The sequence below is a fragment of the Euprymna scolopes genome, chromosome 7, assembly GCF_053919585.1.
Source record: "Euprymna scolopes isolate OS-2025 chromosome 7, ASM5391958v1, whole genome shotgun sequence".
NCBI lineage: Eukaryota > Metazoa > Mollusca > Cephalopoda > Sepiida > Sepiolidae > Euprymna > Euprymna scolopes.
Genome location: NC_136488.1, coordinates 96,456,669 through 96,481,400, shown reverse-complemented (window position 1 = coordinate 96,481,400; position 24,732 = coordinate 96,456,669). Strand labels below are relative to the sequence as shown.

At 35.4% G+C, this 24,732-nt stretch overlaps 1 protein-coding gene across 2 annotated transcripts; it reads left to right on the top strand.

The window, feature by feature from the left end:
• Positions 1–19,245: 19,245 nt before the first annotated feature.
• Positions 19,246–24,400, top strand: LOC145279851 (uncharacterized). 2 transcript variants are annotated; one of them, XR_013868468.1, is made up of 3 exons: positions 19,246–19,588; positions 20,160–23,667; positions 24,239–24,400. XR_013868468.1 is itself a non-coding variant. In XM_080131297.1 (2 exons), the coding sequence occupies exon 2, from the start codon at positions 20,438–20,440 to the stop codon at positions 23,273–23,275; it is 2,838 nt and encodes a 945-aa protein (XP_079987423.1). In that variant the 5' UTR covers positions 19,246–19,588; positions 20,160–20,437; the 3' UTR covers positions 23,276–24,232. The 2 variants fall into 2 exon arrangements, 1 of the variants encoding a protein (XP_079987423.1); XM_080131297.1 differs by lacking the exon at positions 24,239–24,400 and having other exon boundaries at positions 20,160–24,232.
• The last annotated feature ends 332 nt before the right edge of the window (positions 24,401–24,732 follow it).

Here is a 24,732-nt window from a genome sequence, read left to right as displayed (position 1 = left end):
TTCACATTCCAATGCTGTTGCTTCATTATTCCATTTCTTCCAGGCCTATAGGCTTCTTATCTTCCATTTTTTACCCTCGTCTGGAGAACTTCTGAGCAAAAAACAGTGCCATTATCCATTATCACCTCCTTTGCTGGACCTTGTTTATCACCTTTTCCAATACCTCTGCAATTGGAATCTTGTTGCCTTATCTGTATATTAACTCTTCCATCCTTCTTTTCATTAGCTTAAAGCCCAATGCTGTTTCTCCATCCAGAGATTCTGGCGATTTTTACATCAGCACAAAGACTTTCAAATATTCCACAACTTCTTTTGTTGATATTTTCAATACATTCACCATTATGTCATCGACGTACGAATCAGTAGCTTCTTTAATTTTGCTTCCATTCTCCAACACCGTTTTTAAAACAGCTGCCATAATGTTTGGCGCAACATTCAGTCCGAATCCAAGCCATGTAAGGCAATAACTTTTCCCTTTATAACAAACCAGTTAGTACTGTCATAGTTCCTTTGCCACATAGAGCTGCAAGTAGGCAGACTGAAGATCCACAATCGCAGTTCCTCCCACCAACTGTCTCCAATTCCTCATCTTTTCATTATACACATCCATTATATTGCTTCTTGTACAAAACGGTTCAATTCATTGAAGTCCAACACTGACATGGCTTTCCCTTTTGTGGCCTTGAGCACTGCTATTAATGGTAATACACCTTTTTCCCTCTTTCTGAAAATATTAGCTTTTTGATCTAAAATGCACCAAAAATTAATGTTATTATCTTGTTTTGTTTTGTTCCCTTTGCAAATTTAATCATGTTCTGCAAAGGCAAAAATAAAAACAAATTTCTTTTACAAGACAACCAAACCAAACATCATGAATAAATATTTAAATATTTAAAGAACTTGAAGCATAAAAACTTTTTACCAAAATTACCAGATTCGCCATTAAGTAACCTGAAAAGGATTGATATGTCGTGAAAGGAAACAATCAAACTAAATCTATATATCTATAAAAGTGGAATTGTCTGTATGTGTGTATCTGTCTGTGTGTGTACATTTCCCTACCAAACTACTCTGTCAATATTCAGTCTACAGACTCGAGATTTGACATAAGGGGTATTGAGATTTGGGAAAATCGTTTTAATCGTTTTTTGGCCAGAAATTTGGCTGTCAAGGGGTCAAAGTTCAACGATTTAACCTTTGAAAATTCTACCAAACTCCTCCGCAAATTTGGAGTCTAAACACTTGAAATTTTAGATGTAGGTTACCTGGACATGAGTCAAAAGTTTAATATATATATATACATATGCACATAAAGTTATGAACAGTACATAGAGCCCGAGCAAAGCCGGGTTGAACAGCTAGTATGATAGAAAATGGAAACATGTTTCATGATAAAAAAAAAGAAGATATACACCATTAATGTCAGAAATATAAACGAAAATTTAATATCAATGGAGAAGTATGCCAAATATGAGTAAAAGTTCATAACCATGCCTCGTCATCTGATTATTCTTGTATATTTTCACGCTGTGATATTTCCAGACTGAAAAGGACTAAGTCAAAACAAAGTTGTTGTTTATCAAATCTCTTTGATTTGGGGTTTTGACTGAATGGAGAAAATTAATACTAGGGGAAAAAAACTCTAAAATAAATTGCTTCGGCCAAATTGGGTTCAAATCTGAAACAAAGCATCACTGAACACAAAATATAAATAAATATTAATATCATATCATTAGTTATCTCATTAATGATATTGATGTCAGTTTTGTTATGTTGGGTCTTCCTGATAAGGTTTTGGTTCAACTTTTCTTGGAATTTTAAGAAATAACATACTTGAAAGAATAATATATATGTGTGCGTGCGCGCCTGTGTGTGTATGTGTGCCTGTGCGTGCATGTACGGACAAAATACACGACATATCATAAAAAGAAATGCCGTGAAGATAAATTGTGTGACAAAAAAAAGAGTATGAACAAATTAAACGCAGGAATAAATCATCCAAAACGATAGCTTTACCAGTTTCAACAAATGTCTTCAGAAAAAAATGAAATGTTAAATTAATTGAAATAACGAAAAAAAAACAGGAAAAAAGAAATCGCAACAACGAGATATCTTGGGCACGTAGGTAACTATTTGAAAAATAAAAAGAATTATTCTTAATTATAAGTGCGATAATTATCGTGTGCGATAAAGATATTAAAATGGGAAAGGAGTAGGGGGGAAAGAATAAAAGAAAAAATGGAATATGTGTGAAATACAGTAAAGGAGCATTATTTTAAGCAAGTTCAAAGTTTTGTTTTATGCAGTGGTGAAGCATATTGCATTGTTTGAGTGCAGATTTTGTCAGCTATTTGGTTAATAAATGAAATCAGAGTCTACGGTTTACGTTAGATGGTAATAAGTGAAGGATTACAGCACTTTCTATGCATTTGTGGAGTAGGAGAGAGAAATCAATTTTCAGGAAGATACAGTTTGTTAAATCAAAATAGTGAGTAACACATTAGTCACACACACAAACACTTTTACTTTGTTGTTTTGTTTAGACCAATGAAGCACAAGATGGAGCAGGTGGTAGTATGATTACAAGAATTAGGAATGGATATAGTAAGTTCAGGGAACTTCTGCCATTACTAACAAGCAGAGTGTTACCACTGTCGACTAAGGGAAGAGTTTATCAATCATATGTAGTAGTGTAATGATACATAGAAGTAAAACCTGGTCAGGGAAGGTTGAGGACATGCGTTGCCTGGAGAGGAATGGTACGAGAATAAATCGATGGATGTGTAATCAAGATAAGCTGTGTTCTGATAACTTCAGAAAAAAACATTAAATCTGAATAATATAGAGAGATTTGTACAGCAGATTAGACTTCATTGGTATGGCCACATTGAAAGGTTGAATGAGGTGTTTTAGTTTAGTAGATGTAGAATAGTTGAAGTAGCAGGCTCAGTTCACAGGGAAAGGCTAAAACATATGAGAAAGTGATAAAAATGGACTTAAGTGAAAAGGGGCTGAATGAAGGTCTGGCTAGAGATAGATTACTTTGAAGTTCAATTTCTTAAAGTTATCCAAAACCCGCCAGCAAATAAACGGACGTTAAATGGATGATGATGATGATGATGATGATGATGATGATGATGATGATGATGATGATGATTGGTCAAAATTATGGGCTACCACATATTAGACCCCTGAATTGTATAAGAACTTAAAACTGTAGATGCAAGCAACAATTTAAAATACATGCACCTTGAAAACTTTAATGACGCTGCTATTAAGAAATTTGGGCAAATTTCCAGAATACCCAGCATAACACAAAAGGGTTAAAAAGCATGGATACGCAACAAATAAATGTTACCAAAGGCAAGATAAGTTACTCTTCTACCAACCTGGATAATTTTTGTTTTAATATTTTACCTTATTTTAAACTGTTTTAGTTAAAAAAATATATAGGTAGTGTAAAACCTATCAAAGTTCAGAACGAAGAACAAAATGGTGGTCTCAGTCAAACCTCAATAATCACTCAAAAATCGAAAATTAAACAAAATGCTAGTGTTATATTTCGTTTATATATTTTATAGCTGCACTTTTACAAACTGTATACACTCTGACGACTGTGACTTTTGTAATCAACAACTTGTTAAATCAACAAAGTTCATTTACTTTACAAAATGATAATCGGACAGATGAAAGAGTTTGGGTTAGTAGGATGGTGGTCTGTAGCGTCCGATCGTATGACGGCAGAAGTGTGTCACTGACTTCGCTATTTCTCTATGTCTATCTGTGTCTTTATTTTGATTCCTGTATATATTTACATCGCCCTACATTCCTTGATGGGAATTTAAATTGCTCTTTTATTTTTATCTTCGATTTGAAATTCTTTTAACTATTTCAATCTAGAGTTAAATATTTCTATCATTATTCATGATCTCGATTCTTTGGTCGAAATGTAGGATTGACATCATCGCCAGCAATCCGATTCACATCTGGTTTTGCCTGGATCCGATATTTTCCAGTGTTGTCTGTCACCTATGCAACACTAGTAGAATATTACCTTTTCGTATGATTGGAGACATATATTGGATGTACTTTTATGGTACAATTGGCATCACCATTTTTTTTGTTCTAATAATAATTGTTTTACACGACTTTCATTTTAATTTAACAAAACACTTTAAAATAAATTAAAATGCAAGACACATATTACTGTTCTTAGATGAGTAACTTAGCTTGCTTTTGGTAACATTTATTTGTTATGTATTTATTTGTTACCACTTTTTTGTTTTGTTAGATATTCAGGAAAATCACCTAAATTTTAAGAAACATTTCTTATATCATATTTCCTATTGTATTTTTGTTTTGTAGCAACCTTTCAAAACTTTCATACATTTCCCTAAGGATTGCGGTTTTAGCATAGCGGCTTCTCCACCGATGTTCGATTTTGATTCCCATTTCTTTGATTCTAATTTCTGTAATTTTTTTTTTTTTTTTTGAGAAACATTAACATGACAGATGTTTTACGATTCTCAGATTTTAGCGATTATTTCTTTCATCTTATTTGCAATTTCCCCCTTTTTGATGCAACAAATCAATGACAAGATTCCAAAGTTGGAACCTACAATCCTTTTAGAAGCAATCAGAATTGCGTTTATAAAATCTCTTAGAATTACAGATTGGACTGAACGGAGAAAATTAACGGAAGGAAAAAAAAAGTCTCAAAAACTAAATTGATTCTGTCAAATTATGTTCAACTTAGTTAGAAACAAAGCTTCGCTCAGAAGAATAAAAATAAAAATAAAGAAATTAAAAATAAAAAGAAATAAGAACGAGTATCTATTTTTTATTTTATTTATTTTTATTTTTATTTTATTATTTTATTTTTTTTTTGCTTTTGTTTTAGTTTTAAAAAACAAAATTATATCCCTAAGCATATCATGCAAATTTTTCAGCCTTAAAATTTCAATTTTATTTATCTATTTATATATTTTTTTTTTCTGGTTTAGGAAAGATTTGAAAATCCTTCTTAATTCATTTTATCTATTTATTTCTTCTTAATTTATTTTATTCGTTTATTTTATTTTATTTAATTTTAGAATTTTGTTTTTATCTTTGCTTATTCAAATCTTGTTATCTTAACAAACTACCAAATTAGAGACATTCCGAATATTTCCAGGTCTTCAGATAAACAAACCATGAATCTTACATGGATTAAATAAGGAAAAATAACTAGAAAGAAAGAGAGAGGGGGGAAAGGATGCCTGATAGAGATGATAAAAGAAAAAGCAGGTTAAGAGAAAGAAAAGGTGGGTGAAAGAGAAAGAAAGGGCAAGAGAGAGAGAGAGAAGAGGAGGACATGGAAAGGGGGGTAAGAGAAAAGGGAAGGGAGAGGGGATTATGAGAGAAAGTAATAGAGAAGGAAAGCGAGAGAGAGAGGACGACAGGGGCGAAAATAGATGAGAGAGAAGGAAAAGGCAGAAAAGAGGGAGAGGTAAAGAAGAAAGGAAAGAGGAGATGAAAATAAAGAGAGAGGGAAGGAAAAGATGGGTGAAAAAGAAAGGAAAGAGTATGAGAGAGAAAGAAAGACGAGTAAGAGAGAGAGAAGGGATAAAAGAGAAAAGAAGGGAGAAAAGGTGACGAGAGAAAGGAATAGAAAGGAGAATAATATGTGCGAGAGAGAGAGAGAGAGAGAGAGAGAGAGAGGGGAAAGAAGGTAAGAGAGAAAGGAAAGGAGAGCTAATTATGAAGATAAGGAATAGAGAGGGAAATAAAGCAAAAGAGAGAAAAAAGATGGGTGAAAAGGAAGGAAAGAGCAGCAGAAAGGTGAGAGAGAGAGAGAGAGAGAGAGAAAAGATATAGAGGGAGAGGGTAAAAGAGAAATGAAGGAAGAGGGAAATAAGGTATGTGTGAGAGATGAGTTAGAAAAAGGATAACAGAGAAAAGAATAGAGAAAGAAATGATGCGAGAGAGAAGGAAAGTGCATGAAAGAAAGAGAGAGGGGGTAAGATATCAGAGATAAAAGAGAAAGAAAAGTAGATTGAAGTAATGCGAGAGAAGGTTTAAGGCGGGTAAAAGAGAAGGAAAGGACAGGAGATATCGAGAGAGAAGGAAAGGAAGAAAAAAGAAAGAAAAGGAAGGAAACAGAAAGTGTTGAAGAGAAAAAAACACACAACGAAAGGAAAAACGAGAATGTTCACATAAGAAAGAGAGACACGCGCAGAATATTTCCACCCGGAAGGGATAAATATAAAGTCAGAAAGACAGCAATAGATAAACGACAGAAAGAAAAAGCTTCATTAATGAAAGAGTCGACTGATTTAATCAATATAAGCATTAATTAATCGAATCAAATCAATTCTCTTTGGAATCAATCATTTTCACCAAGTAACCACAACTTGATTGCTTTCCAAAGCAAACATGATATTTTTCCCCAACTTTTTTGTTTATCTCCTTAAAAAAAAAGTTTTAGAAACAAATTTTTTTCAAAGAAACCCACTGACAATACAAACCTGACAAAAGTACCAATATAAAACTTTAAAAATATTGATTTGAATATTTGTATTCTTCAAATTACCGAAATTCGCGGATAAAAATAAACTATAACAATATAAGACATTTTTGTTTGTTTTTATTTACTCTAAACATGGCACACTACCACTGCGATGTAATTTAGGGACCATATTTATAGGGGCATTCTAAGTAGGGAGTTGTGCAGCAAGATATTTGTTTACATTACATTTAAATTTCTGCATGTTAATAGAGTCAGGGATTCAGGACACAAGGAAGGAATTCCAAAGTCTAGCAGTTTGAGGGAAGAAACTTTCAAAGTAGAAGACTCTCTGGCATCGGGTGATCTCTACAGTGAAGACGTGGGATTTTGCTGCTTGCCAGGTTATTTGAGGTTTTTGAGGGTACACCAGTGATATAAATTCGTTGAAGCACATTCCATTAAAGTACTTGTAAAACAAGGGATACAACATTAAGGCGATGGGACAGGAGTTGCAGTTTGGTAGACAGGACTTGTATATACAGCATAATTATGTTTTTCTTTTTTCTGTTTTACTCAGATTCACACCAAACAAGGCACATCGCTACTAAGACGTAAGGGCTGATTGTAATTTCAGAGCCATATTTATTGGGGCATTCTAAATGAGGAGTTATGCAGTAAATTATTTGTTCACATTACATTTAAATTTCTGCATGTTTGGTACGGTTGAAGAAAAAGAAAGCAAGGTCAGGATTCTGAAGGCTAGTAGTTTGAGAAAAGAAACTAAATTTTTCTGGCATTTGGAGACCTCTACAGTGAAGGGGGAAATCTTATGGATTATCGAGTTGGTTGGGGTTATTTACATCAAGTGAGTACTAGTGTGGCAAGTTCACCCAAGCAAATTCCATAAAATACTTCTAAAACAAGCACAGGGATGCAGCATTGCAGTGATGGGACAAGAATTAGATGCACTAACCAGATGTAAGAACAATACTCCATGCATGATTAAATGGTGACTTTGTAGAGATACAGGATACTCTCAGGTGTGAATAATTTTCTAGCACGGTAGAGGGAGCCCACTTTCCTTGTAGCAGCCCAGGCAATGTCATCTATGTATTTGTTTCAATTCATACTGACATGCCAGTTCTCATTAGATCATCGAAGTTAAGCAATGTTGAGCTTGGTCAATACTAGATGGGTACCCATTTGGGAATACCAGGGTTTAAATGTGAGAGAACAACAAAAACTCCCTGTAAAAAGAATACAATGATGAAGACACCTTTAGAAGTTACATACTCCACACAATGAAACAACCATATCCTGGGTTGAAGTTCTGTTCTCGATCATGTGGCGATGCTCTCTAGAGAGAGTATGCAATAAAACACATTGAAAAAGAAATATGAACTTTTCAGTGTGCTCAAACATCTCTGTAAGCAGCTCCGCTCATTGGTTGCTCAGTCGATTAAGTTTGAAATAACATTTTCATTGATCTGTTATAATATATACAAAGGTTTTCAATAGGAAGAACTGTTCGTTCATTAGTCAACTGCAGACTGTGTTAAAATAGTTAAACATATGGCAAACGACACTCGAATAAAATTATCATGAATTACAATAAAATAGTCGTTGAAAACAGGAATGCAGAGTTGAAGTTGGTGCCAGAGGGAATCAGAGATTTTGGAAAGAGTTAGAATCAAGTTGGTGTCAAACTAATGAATATGCTAGTCAGAGCCAAATATTTTAAGAATCGCAGTCATAATTTTGAGAATCTTAGTAGTCAGAGTCGGACCTTATATCTTCTGACTCTGCAATGTTGGTTGTAAATGTAACCATATTTTATTTAAAGAAAAATGTTTTTGTTCGTGTGTAAGAGTTGCATTATATTCTTAAAAAGATAAAGAATAGATATTACACTTTGCTCCTAGCCTTGCGTGCTGTATTGTTTTAGTATGAAAGTTTGTGCAAGTGTGTCATTTTTTTTTTTTTTAATTTACATTTTCACCCAAAACAAGGCACATTGCCACTTTGATATAGGAAGCTACTATCAGGGATATAAGTTACAGAGATGCTATATAGGAAGTTAAACAGCAAGATGTCTGTTCACATTACACTTTAACTTTTGCATGGCAATACAGTTGGGGAAGCAGGAACCCGGAAGGGAATTTCAAAGTCTATTAGTTCTGGGAAAGAAACTATTAGAGTAAAAGGCTTTCTTACATCTAGCAATAGCCACTGTGTAGGGGTGGGATTTTGCTGCTTGTCGGGGGAAATTACATCGAGAAATTGTAGTTCGTCGGAGCATCCACCATAAAAATACTTGTAAAACAGGCAGAGGGATGCAACATTTCATCGATGGGACAGAAGTTGAAGCTTAGATAACAGTGCAGAACCTATTAGGTTGGTGACTCTCTTTTGAACCCTGAGTCTATTTTATAAGGGAGATCATTTATAAATATCAGGAATAATAAAGGTCCAAGGATCGATCCCTGAGGTACACCTGTATTTATATCATATTGTTTAGATGTACGATCATCGAGAACCACTTGTATTTTTCTTTTATTTAATTTATTTATGTTGAATATTCGTCCAGTGATACCATAGGATCTGATTTTCATGAGAAGACCTTCATGCCATACCTTGCAAAAGCCTTAGATATATCTAGAGCTACTGCCCTCCTCTCCCCTGCTTTATCCAGTATATGATATATACATTCGGAGATTACAGTTAGGATATCTGCAGTGGAACGGGCTTGCCTAAATTCATATTAATGTAATTTTCACTTGTGGTTATATAAGCAGAAAAGTTTGCAGGTAGAGAAATGTGTGTGTGTGTGTGTGTGTGTGTGTGTGTGTGTGTGTGTGTGTGTGTGTGTGTGTGTGTGAGAGAGAGAGAGAGAGAGAAAGAGAGAGAGAGAGTTCATCAGAAGTAGTAGTTTTAGCTGTTTTGTCGTTGTTATTGTTCTGGTTTTTCTCTATAGCTGGTTTAATGATGGCAATGCTGATGATTGAAGTTCATACTGACATTGTGAAATATTGCAGCAGTGTTGTTAGTGAATTGCTTAGTAAGTAGTATTAATGTTGACGATGCTGATGATTGCAATTTATGCTGACATGGATAACTATAGGACATATTATCTTAAATACCTGGTTGAAAAGGTTCGTGTTTACATGGTAAAAATATAGGAAGGTATTATTTTGTCGATGGAGATCTTAGTTGAGAACAATATTGTGCATATCCAATCGACAGGAAAAGTATGCTTTGCTTCGACATGGAGGCATGGCACCTTGTTGGTATTTGTACAATTTGATTTTTCAGGCTTTTCTAGCTGTTCACATTCTATATTTTGAAGTAGTTTTTTTTTCTTTTGCACTGCTGACTGATTAATCGCCGCATTAGCATTTTGTTTACCCTGAACATTATTATTTTGTGTTATGTAGTTGGGTTGATTGTTTCTCAAATTGCAATCCCGATGAGTTTGTAATGATTAAATATGAAATTAAATTGTTATCATTAAACACACATATTAAATGGACCATGGTCCACTCATAAATATGGCCACATATGTCACACTGACAGGCTGATTCCTAATAGGCTGATTTTTTTAATTGTATATTTAAGTCTATTTTATCTGAAAAATTATTAAAACTGTAAAAATACATACTTAGGGTTTTTTCCAGAAAATTGATAATAAATAACAAAATATTTTAGACTAACAAATATTAATAAAAAAATTTTTCATAAGTAAAATATGAAATATTTCGATAACATTTAATATTGTTAGAAGATAAATATTTAAAACAATAAAATATTTACAGAAAATTTATAATAATAAAAGATTTAAAATCTTAGTTCAGAAACCAAACAATAATATTTATCAAAACCCTAAGATTGTCCTGGTTACATGACGTGAGTAACAAACAAAGAAATGAGGTTATGTTATAGTCACATAAACAGCAGTCAGAGTTAGTTGGTCAATGGACTAGATTCAGTGGAGACTGGAGTTATTAGTGCAGAAGAGATTTTGTCCCTGTGATCCATGAAAGCATCCAGTAGACACAAGTAGATGATGTAGGAACCAAAAGATAAAGGTTTCCAAACTCCGAGGGAACGGGCTTGCCTAAATCCATCCTGTTGGTTGGACAGAAGTTTAGTTGCTGTGACATAGTGGATTACTGCTTGATTAATTAAGAACTCAATGATTTTGGCAAAAAGAGAGGATCAGGCTAATGGGGTGATAATTAAATGGGTCAGTTTTTTCACCAGAATTCTTGCAAACTGGTACTACAGAAGCAGTTTTCCAGCAGTCAAGTTATTGTAGTATCTTGCCCTTTTGAACAATAGCTCTTCAACTTGGGGTCGAGAGTTTAGAGTGATATCTATCATTATCACAGTGGGATCAGCATTCCCAAGAGATTGCACAATCCTCAGGAATTGTGGTCAGAAATAAGTCTAAAACTGAGGCTTGCTAGTCTTGACGATCTGGGAGACAGGTCTGGAACGTTACTGTCTGTGTCAGGGAATGGGATATATAAAGTTGCGTGATGCTGCCATCTGTGTCTGTGTAACTAGAGAAGCCAAGCCAATTAAAGTGGTGGACGTTCAAGTCACCAATTACATATACTCGAGCAATAGTGTCTAAGGAGAGTACCGCATCTATGCTGTCAGAGACATAATTGATTAGAGTACAGTCCTGGATCGATGGAGAACGGTAAAAAAAATATAAGTAGCCTGATAGACTCTACCATTGTGGACTAATGGTAGAGTTCATCAGGAATTTGTACAGTGTAATGATTTATGGAAGTTTATAATTAGTGAGGGTTGTGGACATGCATTGCATGGAAAGAAATGAGATGAGAATGATGCAACGGATGTGTTATGAGTCTTAAAGACAGTTTTAGATTAAATTAAATCTGAACAGTATAGTGAAATGAGTACAGAATAAGAGAGTTCATTAAAAGAACAGATGTGAGTTCTTTGATTTCATGCAGAACAGTTCAGGTAGCAGGGTCAGTTAGCAGAAGAAAGTAAAAGAAAAGTTGAGAAAAAAGTATAAAGACTTGGCTAGAAATAAGTTAGTTTGGAAGTTAATTCCTAAAATCTGTCAAACACATGCCAACACATAAAATGGATTGGTTAAACATCCATTTTACGTGTTGCTGCTGCTGATGCTGCTGATGTATCAATATTCATAATGTCCATAATATACAAAAGAAATACAGTGCACACTTTCAAATTAAATAACATTTTCTGCAGAATAAATATTTTATTTTATCAATTCATTAAACAGATTTCATTATTATTTTTTATGGAAGTTGCTCCAGACAAGATATGAAGCCACGTGATGTAAGGAGCTAAAAAAAAGCAAAGATAATTAATGCTAAGGCATGAGATGTATTAAAAAGATAAACACTATAGATAGGAGGGAAAATGTCAGCACAGAGAGAATTCAGCAAGCATGCAGTTCTTGTACTGGGAAGTTGGATAGGAAACTGGATTATAAGGAGGTTTCAAAATTGGTGAAGACCACTAGATCAACGAATTAAACGAGCTGGAAGAAAGGAAGCAAGATATGAATCAGACAATTCTGAAGAGCACATTATTCATTCTGTCAGCTCAGTATGTTCAAGAACTATGTTCAAATTATCCACCTTAAATCATACTGTGCAACAAGAGGATGAACTATTCATTTGCAAGGTACAAATAGACTCACTTCATGCATTTGAAAACAATATTGCTCACTTTTTGGTTGTGGGCTTGAGCTGGCTTGATGTGTTTCTCTACATTTGTACATGATTTTCACAACCACAAGTATCTTATTACAGGTTGCAATTATCGTTCAAAGGTAAATTATTCATATTTATGGTTCTTTTCTTGTGGCTGCAAGATTTGCCTCCCTGATTATATCACAATATGTCATATTTATGTATTTATTTATAATTTGTTTGCCCTGGCAGTTCGTGTTTATTTCCTAGCGGGCTTAGGGACGTTTTATAGGAATTCTTCATTAGTAATTACAGCTGTGATTTTACTCCCTTTTGGTATCATATTAGTTTTTATCACTTTAAAATTTCATCTTGAAAATGAAAACTATGTGTTTTTGAAAATCTTTATTTCATAACAATAACGACAGTTGCTATCTATTACTTGATTTCATCTGTCAATGAGCTTATAAATGCCTTCCTTGTAAAATTCTTTAGGTTTTTATGTGAAATATGAATCTAAATTCTGTTCAATTCTCTCTCGTGATATTAACCCAAGGTCATCTAAATGATTTCGTAATTTTTTTTAAATAAGTGATAATCTAAGGGAGCTAGGTTAGGAATAGAATATGCAGGATGGGGCAAGATTTCCCAACCAAATTCTCCTAAGAAGTCTTTGATCAGTAATGTTGCCTGAAGACAAACATTACCATGCTTGAAGATGATTCCATTTCTGTTGACTAAAGAAAGTCGTTTTTCGGTCAAGATGGCCGAGAATATTGCAGAAAAATACGAATGATGCTTTAATAATCTGAAAGAAAAAGCTGCAAATTAATCATGGTGATATGTGTAAGCAATAACAATACAATGGTTCTACAAGCCGGCAAAAACTTTTGCACCGACTCGATATTTCATTATGTCCCATTTGCATTATCGTTGACCATTTTTCTGTGTGATAAATAAATGTATGCATATAAATGCAAATCCAACCTTTTCTTTTTACTATTTCTTTGTCAATCCCCCCCCTTTATATTCTGCTGACCTTTCGTTATCTAAGACAATGCGACACATTCAAAATGATAACGCTCGCATTGGAGAAGGAACTTGAACACGTGCAAGCAATAAAAACAGAATATCAACTTATTTTACGACGCCTTCATTCAATGATTTTTATTTATTCCTTTTGTCTACAAGAATTTCTTTTTGATTTTACAGTAACGTCGACGTAATCTTCTTTCTTTTTGATGGGCGAATTTATATGCAAACTAGAAGCATACCCGTCTCAGGGCAGGTAAAATTAATTTCTCCAACTGAACAATTTGAACTATTTTATGTCCGCTTAATAAAGATTAAAATTAAAATATACAATGCTACTAAACCTTATGGCTAAAATCCTTATTCTAATTTTGATCAAAATCCATTACGTTTTTTATTCTAGAAAATGCTTAAAATTTAAGGCTTATCTTGAAAGTTCTTAAGAAGAAAATGAAATTCAGGAAATCTTGTTTAATTCAACACGGATTTAGTTAGACATGAGTATGGATCACATTCAATGCAGAACTGACATATTTGAATTTTCAAATAGGAGATTTTTTTCCATATTATGCCTGCACCCCACCCTTGAAAACATTTTTTATACTGCAAAGAAACTGAAATTTGGAGAATATTTATCAATTGATGTCTAGTAACTGTTGTTAAAATCTCACAAAAATCCAAGGTATCTAACTTTCTCTAAGGACTTATCTCCCTTTTTAGTCTTTATGCATAAAACTAAAACTAAATGTCCCAAGATGCATAATGATTGGTTAATAAACTTCGGGGCGAATCATGCACACACAAACTCATATAAACATGCATAACTCTATATAAAACAGAGATAAGTAGCACTTATAGTGCAGTGCATTGTATTAAAAATACTCGAAGCAAATCTGTCAAATAGAAATAGCACTTTTAAAAAATGTCAATAAATCAGTATAACTAAAAATATATCCATGAAAATAGAAAACATTTCAGTAAAAACAAAAAAATGAGTCATTGATTTCCACTGCAATGCAGAAACGAAAAACAAATAAAATCAAAATTGTGAGAAAATCTAAATGTTGAGGAAGCTCAAATTTTATTTTGTTCATAATGCAGGAGTTTTAATAAATAATACTCCCTATTATGAAGTGTGTTATTAATTGACATTTTTATGGAAGTTAATTATGGTATTTTTTAGGAATAAGCATCCATAGATTTACAGTTGCGACGTAAGCAGTTTTGACTAAGAACGAAGAAAGTAGAATAAATTCTGACTTTTATTGAAGTATACAAATAAAAGAAGTGTTGCTACCTTCTTTTTTTATATATAAATCGCTCTTATACATGACAGGAAACGCTTATTAACCTTAGTCTTGAAAAGACCAAAACTATAGGTAGGAGGAAAACATCAGAGAGAGTTTTATAAGCCTGCAGTTCTTGGAATTAAGCAACTCAAATAGGAAGATCTATTATAATGAAGTATCAAAACAGTGAATTGGTGACGACCACTAGACCAGCAAATGAACGAGCTGAAACAAAGGAAACATGGAATAATTCACACAATTCATATTACTGGAATGTAATTCTTACTAAAAATGAATATGAGAAAGTGTATATCATAGTTTTTTTTTCTTTTAGAATTCAGTATGTGTTACCAGCTTCTCAAACCCCATGATAACTGCCTCAACTGATTTCATACTGAACTCTTTTTATTTCACTAAGGAGTTAACACTTATCAATGCTAAAAATCACACGATGATATATAAGGGTCAATGAGTAGAGATAGATTTAAAGTTGAATGATGATGAGAAGATTCAAGAAAACAGCAATTCCTCTCCCTTTGTCAGAAAAATTGTTATGAGGTATGGTCCGGTTTTAGGATATGTACTCTCTTAGATACCACCCTCTTCTTTGGAAGAGAGGCATTGTTGATCACCTGAATACCGCCTAACAGGAAGTGCTGATGGGGCTGTTCTCAGCTATTTTTCTAGCGATCAGAATGTTCTCTGGAAGGAACTGGTTTTAATCCAGTTCGTTGCTTTGTTAAAAAATTTTATTGTAAGTAAGAAGCAATTAAATTACATGGACAAGTTTATCTTGACGACTTTTTTACAACTGGAATCATTTTTTTTTTTTCGATCTTCAAAACGAATTTATCTTCCCGTGTGCCCGTTCTTTTACAAGTATTTTATTTTGAAAATTAAGTATCTAGATTTGTATTAGTTGGAGTGTTCGAACTACTGTTCTCATCTTAGTTGTTATTTGCACGTTTTGGTCGATGTAACCTTCGACCTTCTTCAGGTGTATCTTCACAACAGCTATTATTGGTAATTAGGTGAAAAAGAATGTTTTTGTTCTTTTTTGTCAATGCACAATAGTCGTTAGAATTCAGTTAATAGTGGAGATTTGGTATCTGTCTGTTTGTCTATCTGTCCATCTGAAGGCGTAACTATACTATTACTTCTATTAATAATGGTGATTTGGTATCTGTTTTTCTGAAGCAGTAACTATACTATTACTTAATAGTGGAGATTTGGTATCTGTCTGTCTGAAGCCATACCTATACTATTACTTCTATTAATTGTACGATTGTAATACTATCTTTTAATGCTTAATTCAGTTTACTATACTATTTCAAAATAACATACTATCTTCCAATACCAAGCTCAGAAGGGAGTATAGTATATATTCTGTTGCCACCTCCGAGCATTATCTCCTCTTTTTTAGTGGTGTTAGTGTAGTATTTGTTTGTGATCATGAGATCATTGTCAAGGGCATTACTTCCTCCTTTCAGGGGGAAGGGGTAGTGTAGTATCTTTTTATCACGATACCACCTTCCTAATATTACCTTTTCCATTTTGAAGAGTAAGAGAGCATTGTAGTATCTGTTCTGTCATCATTAAACCATTCTCTGAGACATTATCTCTCTTCGTTTAGTGGAAGAAATGTAGTATCTGTTCTGTTCCTTCTCCAATATATAACATTCCCTTTTTGAGGTAGTGTAGTATTTGTTCTTTTGTTAGGAGACCCACCTCCCAAGCATTATTTATTCCTTTGAAGGTGGTGCGGTAGCATAATATCTATTCTGTGGTTATAGTACCACCATCTTGGGCATTACTTCCTTATTTTAGAGTGACTGGAGGAGTAATTTTTTATCTGTTCTCTGGTTATGGAACCACCCTCTCAGGTGTTATTTTTTTCTTTGTTTTCTTGGGGTGGGGGGAATAGTGTATGTTCTCTGGTCATGATATAATCGTCCCAGGCATTGTTTTTTTTAGGGGGCAGGGTGAAATAGTGTAGTATCTGTTCCATAGTCATGATATTATGCATTACTTCTTTCTTTGGCATGTAGTGTAGTATCTGTTTCTTCATCACGCTACCATCCTCCAAGACGAGCAAACCTTTAGTCGCATATTTTTGCTAATTTTTATTATTCCATTCTTCTTCTTCTTCTTCTTCTTCTTCTTCTTCTTCTTCTTCTTCTTTAATAGGATTCTTGAGAAATAGAGTTGAATCTACGTTCTAAATTCCGAAAACTGTTGTTCTGATGAAGGAAATCCAAAGACCGGCATTACCGACCTATTATGGCAATCCTTCCGAGGCAATAATTCTTCTTCCCCGTCATTTTCGAACGCTAACAGCAATAAATCTACAAAATATTGTCTGAACAAAGTCACAGATTACAGATGATAAAAGCAGACATACTCTTAAAAAAGAAAAAAAAAACGACCCTTTCTCGCTCTCCATCTCTCCCCTATCTCTTATATATATATATATATATATATATATATATATATATATATATATATATATATATATATATATATATATATATATATATATATTAGAACACATCCACAATCCCTAATACATGCTAAGTGGTTAGATTAGTTCATGTAAATTCAGCAGATCTTGTTAATAACACCTCAGATCAAAAACTAGTAAAAAATGGACTAATTGAGGTATTTTTGATTCGATACATGGAATACAGAAATCGCAGACCAAAATTTGGAATGAAAACCAACTTCATGCGGCTTGGAAATAAAGCAAGAAACAAGAAGCGAACACAGTTATCCAGTTAAGTTTATCCCCTTGCTTTTTTTTATTCCTTTTGCAGTTTTTTGGCTAAAAAATGTAAATGTTAAACTGTGTAACTAGGAATTATCTCATACTTTATAAAATGTGTACATGCAATCGATACAACTTATCGGCACCTTTTAACTTAAAAGAAATAAGTAAGCAATTGCATCTGAACCTGGACAATAATGTAATTTATATATGCACACACACACATATATATGTGTGTGTGTGTGTGTGTGTGTGTGTGTGTGTGTGTGTGTGTGTGTGTGTGTGTAATTTAGTTATATATATAATTTATATATATAATTTATATATACATATATATAAGTTATATATCATATAATTTATATACATACATGTAATTATATATACATATATGTATATATCCATGTACATACACATTCATATATATACATATATATACACATATATATATATATATAATATTTGTATATACATATATTTACATATGTATATATATATACAAATATATATATGTATATATACATATGTATAGTCATATATATATATATATATATATATATATATATCGCTACATCACTGTTTAATATACAATATGCATTAATGCTTATTATTTATATTGTTTTTAAGGAACTCGACTACATTGCAAAGTTCAAGGAGGTTCCAGCTTATTCTTTTATTTTTCTATAACCTGTAATAATCTTTTTAACGCATTATTTTTGCCTAATATATAACAGAAATGTTAAGATTATGAATGTCCATAAAAGAGACAATCAGTGGCATATAATTATATAAATTGCTCAAAGCATTTTCATATCCACACGCGCGCACGCACGCACACACACACACACACACACACACACACACACATACATCCGTGTAACAAATTTTATACATTTTATTGCACTAAAAGTTATATTGAACAAGAACAAAGAAACTTGAACGAGACTAATAACACAGAACAAGATATTTACTTTAATAAATGCTTAGGATGGAATCGCATTCCCTTTTGCTTTCTTTAAAAGATCAATCCTTTTAGACATGCTCTCAACCAAAGTGGAACACTGTGAAGAGGCGATGCCATTCCATTCGCTTTGCACAGCTTCCCACAATTTTTCATTGTTCGAAAGGTTCTTCCATGCAATTTAAATCAGGGCTTTGGCCTGGTCAAAATATCAGACTAATAGTATTATCAGAAAACCATTTTTTGTGACTTTAGCAGTGTGCGTAGGGGCATTATCGTGTTGAAAAATAATGTTCTGGGATATTCCCAACTTCTGGATACTTGGTAACAGTCGTGTTCCTAATATTAGAACATATTCCTCTGCATTGATTGACTTCTCACATTTAATAAGTTCCCCAACTCCTGCTACAGTAAATGTTCCCCATACCATTATCCATCTATTCCCGTGATTAACTGTCGTTTTTATGCAACTTGGTGAAAATCTTTCTCCAGTTCTTCGATTGCACCATGCAGGAGCATCGAGAGCATCAATAACAAGACAAAATCTTGATTCATCTGACCAGAAAACATTCCTGAACCAGTCTGTATCTTTCTTGCCATAATACGAGAAAAATCTCATTCTATCATTGATGTTCTTTGCACACCTTTTAGAAGAAAATCCCATTTCTTTCATTTGTCTAGATATTGTATATCGAGAAAAAGAATTTCCAGACCCTGTTTTGAATTCTTTGCTATGGTAAACATAAGTTTTCTTTCAACCCTTCAAAACAGTTAATTTAAGCCTGTGGTCGTCCTTCAAAATGAATGCTCTAGGGCGACCAGATCCAGATTTCCCTTTGACCAATTCGCTTCACTACAGAGAAAAATGTTTTCACATTTTCTTTTCTTAAAATATCAAAAATCTGCTTATAAGTCATTTTGGACTGCCTTAATCCTGCAATTCGTTTTTTTATATCCTCGCCAAGATGCGGTCTTACCATCTTTAGGATTCATTTTTTCACTTCTTATTATATTGTTCTGTCTTCAGATCGGGCCCTTTTTTAACAAGGGACACACGCTTTAAGAGCACCGGTGCCTCGGGCCTCGTTCTCATTCATCTCTGTGCGAGTTTTTTCATATATAGTTTTCTTTCTTATTTCTTCCCTTCTTGATCTTTCTTTAATGGAAAACTTACCCGTTTAGGCATTCCAAATGAAAAAAGAAAAGGAAAAAAATGTCATGTCGCTATCCACGGGATCTCGTTTTAGTCTCGTTCTGCGATTCTGTCCGTCCTCCCTCCTTTTCACCGCGGAATTCAAAACTGCACGGTCAGACTTTACTCGACTCCATGAACTGGGCTTTCCCCGTTTAAGCCATGAGGTACGTTTAGTACATCCTATTATTCCTTTACCTAGCTATTTCTTCTAGGAAGAACTCGAAACCAGTTTCTGTTTATTTAATCTAGTGTGTGACTTCCATATTTAATTTGTAGAAATTCTAATTATTTCCTTCTTCGCTTGCACAGAACTTATATCTTTTCTCAGACTTCTATTATTTTTATTTCATGGGCGTTGGGTAGTTTATGCACCGCACTAGAATAACAACCTTTGTAAAAAGAGACATAACCGTTCCATACTTTCACCTAACGATTTAATAATAATAAAAAGAAAAAGAAAAGACACTTTTCTAACTGTTACGGACTTTCACCTAACAATTTAATGGAGAAAAGACATTTTTCTAACTGTTACGGACTTTCACCTAACAATTTAACGGAGAAAAGACACTTTTCCAACTGTTACGGGCTTTCACCTAACAGTTGATTGAAAAAGATAAGATATCCCAGAATCTGTTAATTTGGAAGTCTGTCCAAAACATAATTATTTTCATGTATTATTTCCTTTTGTTTAATTATGTTTTCTCCTTTTAACTATTTGTTTTGTTTTTGTTTCAGATTTTTTACCTAATTAATAAAACGTTTTCAACGTACCAGTTGTTTTCGTTATGTTGATTTGAGTTTATCTGTCTGATCAACGCACGCTTTCTAAAGTTGACTGCTATACGGTATTGTAGGTACCTGAAAGCAAGATTCTGAGGAATAACTGCCGCGAGTTCCAGAACAGTAAAAAATCTCTGGTAGCTGAACGGATTACCCAGTCCAAGTGGAAAATATTTAGCGCAGCAACAGAAATCCTCAGCTGCGTTACACTCGGATACATTACCAATTGCAAGATGTCCTCCGCCGCATCATACCGCACGCGGTCGAAAGTTTCAGCCTCAACCAAGTCTACTTCAGCTCGGGCCAGAGCAGAAGCAGCTAAAGCTCATCTCGCCCTTATCGACAGCGAAGCCGACCTGGAACAGGAGCTTGAAATGTTGAGGATTAACGCTCTACAGAAAGAGGTAGAGCTAAAAACAAAATTAAAAAAAATAAAAGCGCGCAAAGAAGTGGCCCTCACAGCCACCTGCTCCAGCAGAGATGAAAGCTCAGTCATCTCCTCTCGTCACCACAGAGCCAACCCCATGCTCGACCAACCACCTCTCGACGCATTAAAACGTACTACCGACTATGTCATCAGCCAGAGGTCCCTAAAACAGTCGGAGACACCAGTCGTTCCCCCTGCCGATCAGCACATCCGACCTCCACCTGACCAAACCTTGGACCCTCCACACGACCTTTTATTATATATGGCCCGCCGGGAAATGCTCTCCTCGAGTCTATCAAGATTCTCAGACCAACCTAAAGACTATAGGGTCTGGAAAGCGTCGTTCCTGAACACTATCTCGGGATTGAGACTTTCTCCTCGGGAGGAGATGGATATGCTGGTGAAGTGGCTCGGCAGACACTCTTCAGACCAAGCCAACAGACTAAGAACTGCTCACTTCAACCGGCCTGAAAAGGGACTGTATGAGATATGGAGGAGGCTCGACAAATGCTACGGAGCCGTTGAAGTCATCGAGGACTCTATTTTCAAGAGACTCGAGGTGTTCCCTAAGATCACAAGGGACTACTCAAAACTCAGAGACCTAAGCGATCTTCTTGCAGAGGTTCAAGCTCTGAAGGACGAAGGGGACATACCCGGCCTCGCCACCTTGGACACTGCCCGCGGCATCCGGCAAGTAGTGGAAAAGCTCCCACCTTCTATAGGGGACAAGTGGGCATCATACGGTGCGAAATACAAACGACAACACCAAGTGTCCTTCCCCCCTTTCTCCGTTTTTGTTGGTTTCATCGAACAGCAGGCAGATGACCGAAATGACCCCAGCTTCTATCGGACAATGGACAGTCAATCCCCTAAAGGGCACGAAAGGACGAGTCGCGGTGAGGTCTCCGTCCATAAGATCGAGGTTAAAGCAAAGGACTGCAGCCGACTATGCCCCATCCACAACACGCCTCATCCTCTCCGAAAATGCTGGGCATTTAGGAAAAAACCCTTGTCCGAAAGGAAAGACATCCTTAGACAAAATGGGATGTGTCTCCGATGCTGCTCCACCACAGACCACATAGCTAAGGAATGCAATGCCATTCTAAAATGCGCAGAATGTGACAGCGATAGCCACGAGAGCTCAATGCATCCATACCCGACACCCCAACCAACCGATGCCAGACCCATGCCGTTGCACGGCGGGGAGAAGGAGTATGTCTCGACCAATCGTTTACAAATCTGTGGAGACAACCTAAATGGACGATCATACTCCAAGATTTGCCTGGTTAACATATATGCAAGTGAACAAGAAAAGTCACTTAAGGCATATGCCGTGATCGACGAGCACAGCAACAAATCCCTAGCTCGCTCGGAGTTCTTCGACTTCTTCAACAACCGGGGCCCTACCTCAGCATGCACCCTGAAAACCTGTGCCGGAGTCACGGAGACGTCAGGAAGAAGAGCGCTAGGATACAGGGTGGGGTCGCTCGACGGGAAAACCACATACGCTCTGCCAACCTTGATTGAGTGTAACGAGATCCCAGACGACCGGTCTGAGATACCGACACCCGACGTGGTGCGGAAACTGCCTCACTTAGCGGTCATCGCAGACGAGGTGCCTGCCCTGGATCCGGACGCACCCATCTTGCTACTTCTGGGACGCGACGTCATTGACGCCCACAAGGTCAGGAGAACGATCAACGGTCCGCGCGGTGCCCCCTATGTCCAGAAACTGGATCTAGGATGGAGCGTGGTGGGCGAAATTTGTCCTGAAAGAACGATAAACAAGAAAAAGGTTGGTCAGAGACCGGGTTTCACGAAGAAGCAGAACAATGTTGGACAACCACGGTCTGTCAATTCTGCAGCCGATACTGTGGGTCCAATGCGATCAAAATCTGAAAATTCTGGCCTCAGCACCAGTTCAACTTCGACAGCAGACCAGAAGCCAACGGGGACTCCATTTGGGGAGCAATATCTCAGTAAAAGTCATGAAAATCTTGCCGTGCGTCAGAAGAAACTCTCTCTACTGACAGATAAATCCAAGTTGAATACTAATACGGCTGCGACTACCAATACTACTACTACTGCAACTACTACCAGTACCACTAGTACAAAGACGGATTCCATAAAAACTAATAATGAAGAGGTTCTGAAGGAAAAAGACAAAAATGTCGTCTTTACAAAACCGTCAAAGGTTTTAAAAGGTTCTACAAACAGCACCATCCAGAAAGCGTCTAGCACCAAGAATTTAGACAAAAGCAGTGCATCCAATAAAAATGTGTCACATGGAACGAAGATTAAACCCATGAAAAAAGCTCACAACCCACAAAGTGTAACCAAAGACAAATCATTACCAAAGTCGACGTCGGCACCAGCTGGTGCCATGGCCTACGATGCTAAATTACTCACCAATTTCAAGCGAGAGGAAAAGGTCGAAGATGGGCGGGTCTCTGAACTGGTCCGTATCACAGAAGGACAAAAGGCCGAAATTGAAAAGTTAAAGTATGAAATTAAAACCCTACAGGCAAGGCTTCCCCCCTGTGATCTAGGAGAAGAACTTGACCTTCTACGATGTCAAAACAAATCCTTCCAAGACCGATTAAAAGACCGGGGGATTCCAATGGAGCCCTTGCCTGCACACTGATGGTGTATTATTAGTGCAATTGCATAAATAACAATTGGACGGGGAGTGTTCTGTCTTCAGATCGGGCCCTTTTTTAACAAGGGACACACGCTTTAAGAGCACCGGTGCCTCGGGCCTCGTTCTCATTCATCTCTGTGCGAGTTTTTTCATATATAGTTTTCTTTCTTATTTCTTCCCTTCTTGATCTTTCTTTAATGGAAAACTTACCCGTTTAGGCATTCCAAATGAAAAAAGAAAAGGAAAAAAATGTCATGTCGCTATCCACGGGATCTCGTTTTAGTCTCGTTCTGCGATTCTGTCCGTCCTCCCTCCTTTTCACCGCGGAATTCAAAACTGCACGGTCAGACTTTACTCGACTCCATGAACTGGGCTTTCCCCGTTTAAGCCATGAGGTACGTTTAGTACATCCTATTATTCCTTTACCTAGCTATTTCTTCTAGGAAGAACTCGAAACCAGTTTCTGTTTATTTAATCTAGTGTGTGACTTCCATATTTAATTTGTAGAAATTCTAATTATTTCCTTCTTCGCTTGCACAGAACTTATATCTTTTCTCAGACTTCTATTATTTTTATTTCATGGGCGTTGGGTAGTTTATGCACCGCACTAGAATAACAACCTTTGTAAAAAGAGACATAACCGTTCCATACTTTCACCTAACGATTTAATAATAATAAAAAGAAAAAGAAAAGACACTTTTCTAACTGTTACGGACTTTCACCTAACAATTTAATGGAGAAAAGACATTTTTCTAACTGTTACGGACTTTCACCTAACAATTTAACAGAGAAAAGACACTTTTCCAACTGTTACGGGCTTTCACCTAACAGTTGATTGAAAAAGATAAGATATCCCAGAATCTGTTAATTTGGAAGTCTGTCCAAAACATAATTATTTTCATGTATTATTTCCTTTTGTTTAATTATGTTTTCTCCTTTTAACTATTTGTTTTGTTTTTGTTTCAGATTTTTTACCTAATTAATAAAACGTTTTCAACGTACCAGTTGTTTTCGTTATGTTGATTTGAGTTTATCTGTCTGATCAACGCACGCTTTCTAAAGTTGACTGCTATACGGTATTGTAGGTACCTGAAAGCAAGATTCTGAGGAATAACTGCCGCGAGTTCCAGAACATATATGCTATAATAATAATGATCTGCAAAATAAAAATTTTCAGTTAAAATTAACAAATATTCATGGAAAAATATTGAAAAATCGATTTCTTCCTTCTTTCACTCTTGGCCGATTTTTTTTTTTTTTTGTTCATGAGTGTATATATATACATATTTTACATATCAATCAGAAAATAAGTAAACTATTGTATTGGAACTTGGATAGAAATGTAATTTTAACACACACACACATATGGCACTATTGACTGGCCCTATTGGGAAGTGATATACAAACTGTCATTAGCATATTAAGCTCTTTGTATAAACTAATCGAGCTTAGGTATTTTG